The 11,041-nt window shown below is 34.5% G+C and overlaps 1 protein-coding gene across 2 annotated transcripts in view; it reads left to right on the top strand.

The window, feature by feature from the left end:
* The first annotated feature begins 151 nt into the window (after window positions 1-151).
* The window catches only part of TBCK (TBC1 domain containing kinase), a 159,761-nt gene continuing 148,871 nt past the window's right edge, over window positions 152-11,041 (top strand). The window contains exons 1-3 of one of the 2 annotated variants that reach the window (XM_006918893.3): window positions 152-476; window positions 3,243-3,463; window positions 10,812-10,884. In XM_006918893.3, coding sequence (XP_006918955.1) covers window positions 3,271-3,463; window positions 10,812-10,884 — 266 coding nt within the window. In that variant the 5' untranslated portion in view covers window positions 152-476; window positions 3,243-3,270. Of the gene's footprint in view, window positions 481-3,242; window positions 3,464-10,811; window positions 10,885-11,041 lie in introns of both variants that reach the window. The other variant, XM_015595020.2, reaches the window with a different exon arrangement.

Raw genomic sequence — 11,041 nt, 5'->3', positions numbered from 1 at the left:
CTTTCTATTCGCAGCCGCACCACGCTTCCCGTCTTCCATTCCTTCAGTCAATAACGCCAGTCTCCTGTACCTCGTCCTCTGTCGCAACATTTTGTAGCCAGGTTGGGCAAAGGGCAAGACGCCGGACTTCGGGGTCTTTCCTCAATGTTGTGGCGCGGAGGCTGTGAGGTCAGAGGAAACGACCAGACGGAGTGGAGGGTGGCGAGGGTACAGCTGGGAGCTGTCAGTGCAGAGGGCCGGGCTTGCGATCCTGGCAGGATTCCGAGCTGGGACATCGGCCGACTTAATTTGCAGGCAAAGGGCAGTTTCTGAGCTCCGCGCGCTCCGGGAGCAGCCTCTTTTGTAGCAGCACCTGAAATGCAGGGCCTGGTGCACTAAGCAGTAACGGCGACAGCAGCCACAACGACAGTCCTGGGGCCCTGTGTAGAAGCTTCATACCCTTGTCTTTGTGTCCGCCTGCGTCCCCACACTCAGAGGCAGGTATTTGGGTTTCCCACTTGTATTTGTCGTAGTGGGTAGGGCTGGTGGGAGGTAAAGGAAAGGCAGGTGCAGCGAGCAGCCCCGCCTGATCTCAGTGAGAAGTAGAGCTGCTTGCTGCTCAGTACTGTCCCCGTCGCTAGCTGCAGCTTCCCTTCCGCCTACACATGTTTACCTGAGTCCTCTGAAAGTAACCACTGCAACACTGCTTCAAAGGAAGACTTAAGAGAAGATTAGAGAATGTGGAATTGGCTCTCCCATCACTCACCGCAGATGCGAACTCTTGTTTTGGTTTGTTTTTGGTTAGCAAAGGTTTAGTCAGTTGTTGAAATGTAATTTCCTGCTGGAGTGGAAGAAAGTGAACAAGTGGAAGTTACTTTGTAATTGTAACTGGTTATTTTTTCATAACCCCTTTGTCCCTATTTTTATTGAGACAGAAAGACACTCTTTGAGGGAAAGTATATAAATGAACTAGTTTTATTTGCCCGTTGAAGAAGTGTGAAGACTTTTTTTATTCATGATGAAATCAGCAGCTTTTGCCCATTTTTTGACGCCTTCCCCCTCCATTTGGGTCATTTCAACTCCAGGTTCTTTGAGGGTACAGATTGTGTCTTCACTGTCATTAGCCTGGCCAATGGAAAAATATCCTACTTAAAATGGGATCTTCAAGAGAATTTGTTGAATAAATTTCCAAACCTAATTGTTTACATTGTTGTTTTTCCTCTAATCTCTCACCTCAGCTGTTTTTTTTTTTAACTAGATCTTTTCTACTCACCAAGTGAACAAATCTGTGTGTATTTTTTATGCATGAGCCTTTTTATGTGCACCTGCCTAAAGTAGTTGAATCAGAACACTGATGTTTTATGCTAACTAGTGTTGTATCTTTCTGAATCATTTACATTTTCTTTATTTGGTTATTTGATTTTTAGTTGTCTAAGAGATAGATAACTAAATTTAAATCAATAGTATAGTGTAGTAGGATTGCATAATAAAACTTAACAGTTCACCGTCTCTCTTTCTCTCCCTCAGTCCTGTTCTTCAGAGATAACCACTTTTAACCTTATTTAATTTTAGGTCTGTATGTTGTATAATAAGTTAAACTGCTAATTCTTTTTTTAATTGACATTTTAAGATAGTCCACACCATCCACAATCTCCTCTCCATATTTTTGTACAGGTATCACATATTTGTTAGTAATATATTTTGTTCCTTTACCACTGTAGAAACCAAATCCACTCCCACCTTCCTTTGCCCTTTATGCTATATAGTCTTTCCTCAATTATCTGAATTATCTGATGATTCCTGGACAGTTCATTACTTAAGAGTTAAGAAAAGCTGTCTAGGAGCTTTGTGCATATGGACATGCTTGTTGATTAGCATACTCTGTTTTAGGATAGCTGAGTAGACAGCCAGATCTTAACTGGGGTCCTACAAATTACAGAATTAAGAGGAGTTTGCTTTTGTTACCAGTGCCTATAGCAGCTATTTATTGTGATTTTCACGCAATTTGTTTAATTTCTTTATAGAAGAACCTTACTGTTTTTGCTTGAAGGATAAATAATTGACAATTGGGTGCTGGTGGCCGAGGTGACTTTTCTATTCTTCAGCCCTTCAAATTATCTTTCTCATTTCAAACCCTCTTCTCGCTCCTGTTCACCATTGTTTCCACCTTTTCTTTCTGAAGCCTCTGGATCTTAAAGGGGCTGAGCAAACCTCTTGACTATATTATAGATTGTAGCCCCCTTCTTGTGTGTGTATGTGTGTGTGTGTGCGTGCGCACGCAAAATGATTTACAGTAGTTTCTTGAAATCTTTCATCAACTCATGGCCCTTTTCTTCGTTATGAGTTTATACACTTTAAAACATTTTAATGCTTTTAATGAGGTTTCCAGGCAGGCATATGAAAAGTGTCCTATTATCTTAATTTAGAATGCCAGATTTTTGGAAGCTGAGAAGAAAAGAATGCAGTGCTTGACCAATGGAATGTCTTTTTAGTGGTATACCTGGGCGAGAGAGAGATTTTTTTGTCAGGGACTTTTTTGTTGATTGAATGAGATTGATTTTAGATCAGGTTTCTTCATCTCCAGGCTCTTCTATTACACAACTCTGGGGGACCATTTGCTTTGGAATCCATGCTAATAGGACCCCTCAGGATCTACACATGGAACATCTATCTCTAACCTGAAGCAATAACAGTTATCAAGATTCTTGAGAGAATTAAAATAGATCACATGTAAAACACTTAGCACAAAAACAAAAATTGATTAGTCATTTAAGTAACATTATAGTGCCTTCTGTTATCTAGTTTAATTTTTACTACTATTAGTAGTCCCTGATTATTTAAAGTTTCTGGTTGGTGTCTATATTTCCTCTTCCTGATTTCCCTCACTCTGAAAAGGAAAAGTTTGTAATAATCTGCGAGTTAAGTTTTAGGTAAAAAGAAGAGCCTTATTGATATGAATATTCAAATAACAAACTTACTCTAAACTCTTATAATTGTCATGTGTCATTGAAGGAGCAATGTTCTATCTTTTTCTTTATAAACCATTGAAAATCTTTGATTTTGTTTTAGAGCTGTGATATAAATTTATGACCGTGTGGTTTTTCCTGTTTTATATTATCTTGGAATTTTAAAACTTAATTTTTTTTTTACTTTGAAGTGTTCAGATTAGCATTTCCTCCAAGTTATATGTGGTTAATCACGTTTAAGTTGAGAAAACGCTGGCTTAATCTTTGGTTGATCTGCCCAAAACTCTCCTTTTCCAGATTATCTTGGAAGATCTAGGACTCCGAAATGTTTCCCTTGAAGGATGCTGAAATGGGTGCTTTTACCTTCTTTGCCTCGGCTCTGCCACATGATGTTTGTGGAAGCAACGGGCTTCCTCTCACACCAAATTCCATCAAAATTTTAGGACGCTTTCAAATTCTTAAGACCATCACTCATCCCAGACTGTGCCAGTATGTGGATATTTCTAGGGGGAAGCATGGTGAGTTGTTGTTTTCTCCATTGTGTGTTCTCTACTCTGTTACCCTGATAAGATTACAAATATATAGTGAATATATGAAATCAGTATGAGTGTGCATGTGTGCCTTCACCTTTCACTCCAGCCAAAACTCCAGTCATTTGAGTTTTCTCGACTACATTTGAATGATTCATGTTTCTCACATCTGAGAATCAGGATTCTTAGTTTTCTCTCTTAGGGAAACCACCTATTCTTAAACATATTTCTTCCCCTCTATAAGAAGGAAATGAAAGTTTTAATTTTAGAAACTTTGGAATTCTCTGTTGGATTGTATTTTATGATTGAAAGTAAGAATTTTGACTAAGTCTCTTCAAATAAAAAGAGAGCCACTAATTTTTTTTTTTTTTTTTGAGCTGCAGTAGTCTCTTCATATAGGATTCCATTTGGAGAACTAAGGTAGAAAAGTTGAACCCAATTGGGTTAAAAAGTCAGTGTTTCGCCAAGAGGATGTTTACTGCCTTTTCGGTAATATAGTCAGGTTTTTCCATGTCCCATATCTTAGTCCATTTGGGTTGCTGTAACAAACTGTCATAAACTGAGCATTTTATGAACAACAGACATTTATTTCTCACAGTTCTGGAGGCTGGGAAGTCTAAGATCAAGGCACCAGGAGATTCCATGTCTAGTGAGGCCCATTTCTTCATTGATAGCCATCTTCTCAGTATAAACTCATATGGTAGGAAGGTCAAGAGAGTTCGCCCAGGCCTCTTTTATAAGGGCATTAATCAAAATTTGAAGGCTCTGTACTCATGACCCAATCACCTTTCAGAGGCCTCACTCCCAAATACCATTCCATTGAGGAATAGGTGTCAACATATGGTTTTGTGGGAGACACCGATGTTCAATCTATAGAGTCCCTAAAAATGTTTATGGTGGCAATATTGTAATTATTTAAAAATTATTTTTGGAAGCTTAATTGCATGCTGAGGTTTCATTTTTTTCTTAAATTTTAAAAATATTTCAGTGAAATGTATTTAATTTTTCAGACATATATTTCAAATAATTTGTAAAAGTTAATCCTATATACTTGCTGATATTGAACTGTTTTTTCCTATAAAAATGGCATTTTCATGTATTTGTCCTAATATGAAAAGTTCTCAAAAATGCAAACTACATTTTCTTTATTGTTTTGAAAAATAGGTTAAATGATACTTTCAAGTAGTTTGAGTTATGTCTTAAAAATATTTGCTATGAAAGTTTTATAGACTTTGAGTAGAAAATGTTTAGGGTAATAAATATTATCAATGGCTAATATTTATTGAGTGCTTATCATGTATTAGGCAGCATTCTAAGTGCTTTATATATTTTAATTAATTCTCTGAATATTGAGGTAGGAGCTATTATTCTCATTTCGCAGATAAGAGAATTTAGGCACAGAACAATTAAGTAACTAATCCAGGAACTTTTGGCAAGTTTGTTTTGTTGTTAAATAAAAAGATGAAACTTTTTGCTGAAGTTTTTATTTGTTAAGTGGCTTTGATGACATTAACTAAATGTTTAAAAATGATAGAAATCATTTGGGGTTTTTGTATCACTGAAAAAGTGACAGGTATTGTCAATCTCCCCCCCATCCAATTAGAAATTTTCAATTGTCTGGTTTGTCCAGTTCCAAAACCACTCTAGACAAAGCTTGGAAATATAGTAGATACTCATTGGCATCCATAGCTGGTGACTGTAGTTAGTCTTGCTGTTTTACATCTGCAGATTTGAAGTATGCCTACCTTCCAAGTTATACCTCTTTCCAGTTTTCCTTAGGCTTTCTTTTCTTAGGATAATTGACTCAATAGTCCTGGATATTTCTTGAGGTCCATCTCTTCCTCCTTCTACCCAAATGAGCCCCTGTAAACACTGAACCAGGAAAAACCTGATATAATCCCTATGGGGAACACTGTTGGTGACTTTGCACAGGAATTTTTTTCGTTATCAGTGTCAGATAAGAACCGATCCTCTTAGATACTGTAAGACTCTGTTAGTGTTGAAGCCAGCTTAAGAATCTGGGTAGTTAGTTTTTTTAGGCCCGTCCACCATGTTGTTATTTATTCTGCTTCCCCTCTTTGCCCTGCTAGATCTCAGCAGCCCTCTCTTTTAGGGTGACACAGGTCATAGATATATATAAAATTCATATAGATTAAGTTCAGCTGCTTGGAATGGAAATATCAGTGATTGTAAAAGGTCAAGGAATTTGATTATCTTATTTATGTTGGCACTGCTCATTGTCTTGAAAAGTTGTATGCATAAGGAATAAATAACTAAATTAGAATATGTGTTTATGTAAATGTCTCTTTGTTCCAAAGCATCTTAATCTTTTCAGTTGCATTTAGTCTGAAAAAGTTTTTTTCAGATGAAATTTGAAGTTTCTACTCAACAATCTCCTCACTGAACACACATTTCTCAATGATGTAACAACATGATTTTGGTTTGGACTCCATTTAATTGTCTTCTCAAAGAATTTTGATTTTGTTTTCTTTTCCCTCTTTGTTCTGTTCTTGCCATACAGATTCTTTACATTTTACCACTGTTATTCCCCACTTCCACCATCCCCTTCCTATTTAGAGTTAAGTATGACTTATGGTTGCTTTTAGTAACATGTTTTCAAATGTTGAGTTAGCTCAGAAATCAGGATTTCACTGATTTCTATAGATAATTCAAAACTGATTCAAGATGATACTAGTTTCTTGCTAACTCAGCAGGGTGAAGTAGTTAATCTCAAAAATAGTGGACATTTTATTAGAATTTGAGATCTTGGTTTTAAAAAAAAAGTTAAGGAAAATATCTTTAAAATGAATAAAGCAAATAAAGCATGAAACTAGTTAACAAATTTAATCTTTTTATTTTGAGCTACAAATCTCAGCAGTGTTTAGAAGCAGAGAAAAGTTTGTAAATTGTAATACATCCCATTTTATTTAGTACTGATCACCCAGAAATCTTTTGGTTATTGCTAGTGAAATCAAGAACAAAATTATTTTAACTGATAGATTTGAAATTCAAGTAGAGAATAATAGAATTGTTAAGGACCTGTAAGATAATTTATTCTATATCTCTAGATGTATGTAATTTCAACCTAAATGTTTATATCATTTCAGAGTTCCATCAGAGAAATAGAACCAGTAGGATATATATAATTATTAAGTATTAGTAATTTATGTTATTGTGGAAGCTGAGTAGGCAAGTCTTAAATCCATAGGCACGATACCAAGAAGGACACTGAACTCTTAGATGAGAACTGAGCTGTAGTCCCTGGGTAGAGTTTCTTCTTCAGAGAAGTTTCAATTCTGTTCTTAAGGCCTTCATGGCTGATTGAATCAGGATCACCGAGATTATCTAAGACAATCTCTCTTACTTAAAGTAAACTGATTATAGGTTTTAATCACTTATAAAATACCTTCACAATAAAACCTAGATTAGTGTTGTAATAACTGGAGGCTAGAGCCTAGCCATATTAACTCATAAAATCGACTATCACAGTGACCTAGTAACAATACTGTTTTTTAAGCACACAATTTTTCTTTGTTAGTTTTACTATATAAATATTTATGTAAATGTTATATTTAAAAGGTGATGAGCTAATCTGAACTTTTACTGTGAATAACAAAATAATGATGCAATATGCTAATAATCTTTCAGATCATTTTAACACATTCACAAATTTTCTGTTAAAAAATATTTAATCTTTTTTAAAATCTCTTTCCTTATCCTTCGTTATCTTTCTTGCTCCATATTATCCTCTCTTTAATTTCTTAGCATTAAATTAAAACTATGATTCAAGCTATATGTACACTACAGTGATACTTGACAGTCATCAGATATTAGAAGATTATTTCACAGTCTTATATGTTCTATTCTTTAAAGTTCATTTTAGTGTCACATTTGTTTTTTATAAATAATGCCACTACATTGTTGACTTATATCTGGCATATTATGATTCTTAAATATTTTTATCATATTTTATTTTGTGAAACTATGTTGTTTTTTATAACAAACGGAAGTTATTTTTAAACAGTAGTTCAAAATTTCAGTATGAAGAAGACTCTCTAATGATTTCTTGAAAAAACTAGTTTGTATTGGAAACATTGTTTTGGTATACATTTTGTTACCTCTGGGAGAAACTTTGATATTCTACCAATCATCATGGCTCTACTGTGTTAAAATAATTCTTCAATATTCCATGGGATTCTGAAGCTTTGGCAAACTCTGGTTAATGATATTTTGAAGGAGCTTCCAGAAGAAGCCTGACAAAAATATTTTTCTAAATCATTTTAAGCCTGACAAATTTTAGGCTAATACCACACACTTTGGAAATCTCTCATAGATATTGAGACTTAAATTGTATAATTTAAAATTATTAATTAATGGAATATATACATTTTAATAAATTCTGATGTTTTTGTTGTAAAATTAGTGCTATTGAGGTATTATTATGCCTAATTTGGAACATACACGTATACTTTCTGCAAAGAACAGATTTCTGTTTAGGTAATGATTGTTACCATACGAGACTCTTATTCATTTCTAATGGCCACATTATGGCTTTGCTCAAATTAACTCATTTAACAAGTATTTTTATATTTGATGTTTATAGCTATAGTGCTATTCTAGACAATGGCGCTATATTTTGAACAAGACCAATATTGTTCCTACCATCATGAAATGTATTATCTAGTGGAGAACAAAGTCATTAAATAAAAATCTATGTAAATCTTTAGAGTTGAAATAAGTGCTGCAAAAGAAAAATAAAATGTAGAATAGATTACAGTATAGGTGGAGCAAATTAATTGGAGTGGGGCAGAAAAGTGTTCCTTGTGGAAGTCACATTTAACCGAAGAATGAAAAATAATAATAACTAACACTTAGATGATGATTGCTATATATCAGGCACTATTCTAGGGTCTTATTATATACTAACTCATTTCAACCTCAGAACAACTTCATGAAATAAATGCTATTGTTTTCTTCATTTTACAGAAGAGGAAGCTGTGGCATAGAGAGGTTAACAAACTTCCTCAAAGTATTAAACCTCAGATTTGAGCCCATACAGAATAGTCTCTGCTCTTAACCACTTTGTTTCCTGATAGTCATTAATTGGGAGAAGGAAATAAGGAAGATCATTTTAGGCAATGGGAATCCTTGTGCTATTACCTTAAGGCACGAAAGGGGAAGGAAGGCCAATGTGATTGGAAGTTGGTGAGCAAGAGGTAAAATAAAAAAATAAAGCTAGAGAGGAATTACATATTCAGGTTTATTATTTTATCACTTAGACTTTAGTATGAAAATATATTGGAAGGGAATGAGAATGTGAAGATCTTTTAAGAGATTGTTATAGTAATCTAATAAGAGGTGATGCTAGTTCGGACTCAATTGTAGCAATCGGAGCAAATTGTACAGATTCTGGAAACTGTTGGAAGATAGAAATACCAGGATATTTTGTTTGGATTTGAGAAAGGGAGATTTTTCCTAAGTTTCTAGCTGCAGCAGACACTGAGATAGTAGTACCATTTACTCAAATATTAACAAGCTTAAAGAACAAACTATATGTTCAATTTGGGTTCTGTTGAGTTTGAGGTGACTTTTATATTAAACTGAGAACTTGTATATAAAAGCTGGAATTCAGAAGAGAGTCCTGGGCTTGGAATAAAATTTGAGAGTTTTTCAACCATGGGAGTAAGTGAGGAGAAAACACAATATGAAGACCCAAAATCAAAGGTATGGGAACTAGACACATTTAAATTAGGGTCGAAATGATGCCATTGTATAGAGGAGACAGGAGAGGTAGCCAGATAGCTGTAAGGAAAACTTGGAAAACATGGTAAGATGGAAACCAAAGGAATGTAGCGTCTCATTTTGGTTTTCTGATGGTATTATTTGCTTTTTCCTTCTAGAACTTCACAGTTGTACTAAGTTGCTTAGAGTTCAACTTTGCATGCTTTTTCTTTTATTGAATCGAAGAACAGATTTTTTATTTCATGATTTTCTTCCCTGTTCTCTTTTTCCTTTTATTCCTAAGTGTTCTTTCAAATTTAACTTCCTTTAAGTTCCTGTTTAGATCACTTGGAGTCTTTCATCTAAAAATGATAGCTTTTTTTCCAAGCATTTTTAATTTTAGTGTTTCAGATCATTATGTATAATGCCACCAGCTTAGACAGTTTCAGCTTCTAAGATGTAACCTATGCAAAATCATGCCTTCACACCTCACATGACTTCCTGTATACCATTGTCCTTCATCTCTGTGCCCCTATGCAAGACCTCACGTTGATCTAGTCATTACTGAGTTATTCCTTGTACTGAATCTCTTACTCTGATATTTTCCTTTCCCATCTTCTGCTGTCTAATTTTTCTACCTTTGCTGCTTTTCGTTTTCACCAAATCTCTTTATAGTTATCACTATTTCCAATCTCATTACACCTTCACTTCTTTATCTTGTCTGACATCTATATTTTGTGTTAACCTTCTTCCTTATCTAACCTAGAACCCACTTTGCATGGATATTCACAGTATTCTTTTTAAACTCTTGATCTCTCCTAAAATAACCTTATCGTATACCCAACCACCCATTTATACTTTTCTCTTGCTTCTCTTACATTCATCTATTCATATGTATATATGCACACACACACACACACGCATATATATATATAATCTGTTACTGTGTCAGACAATGTGTTAATCACTAGGGATAACTAATGAATAAAAATAAGTTATAGACTGACAATCAGAACTGTACACTCTTATTCATAGAGTTGATCTGTTGGGAAATAAAAATTACATCATAATAGTGATTTTGCCCACCAAAATTTTATTACTTAATTTTAGAAGACCCTAGGATGTTACAAACAATCCCGATATGCTTTCTGTCTTTCTCCATAGTCATGATTCAGAACATTTCTGCTTTTCTTGAGTTTCCGAACTCAGTTTCACAGATCTTGTGTTAGTCCCAGGCTGTCAAGACAATCTATCCCTAGCTCCCAATTTCCCCTTGCCTTCAAAATTTCTATCTTCATCCAAACTTTTCCTTCTTCTAGCCTGTGTCAGAGGAAGTATCACTTCTTTTTTCCAAAGGTAAGCCTTTCCGTCTGTTTTTCCTGATGCACAGGGGAAAAACTCTAGAGAAAAACACAAGATGAAAAGAAATTGTTATTTAATGTATTGTTATATATGTTGATCCTGTTATTCTATATATTTGGTAATTATGTAGTCAATATAGAGTTTCTTTTAAAATACCATTTGTACTATATGTTAATATCTTTAGTGGTATATATTATTTTGTTATTAAAATGTGTTAATCAAATATGAAGTGGATTTGTTTTGTTTTACTCAGAGAGACTGGTGGTGGTGGCTGAACACTGTGAACAGAGTCTAGAAGACTTACTTCGAGAAAGGAAACCTGTGAGGTACTGTGTAACATCAGGAAATTTAAATGAAAAGCAGAAATTTGCAAACAAAGACATTTTAAATAGAAACTTCAGGGTTTTAGTTTCTTCTGTTACTTGTTTAATGATAAAATATAGGTACAAATTTTCATTTTAGGAAATTTAATTCAAGGGCCTC

This window comes from Pteropus alecto, unplaced genomic scaffold, assembly GCF_000325575.1.
Source record: "Pteropus alecto unplaced genomic scaffold, ASM32557v1 scaffold5, whole genome shotgun sequence".
NCBI lineage: Eukaryota > Metazoa > Chordata > Mammalia > Chiroptera > Pteropodidae > Pteropus > Pteropus alecto.
This window is presented reverse-complemented; position numbering and strand designations above follow the sequence as displayed.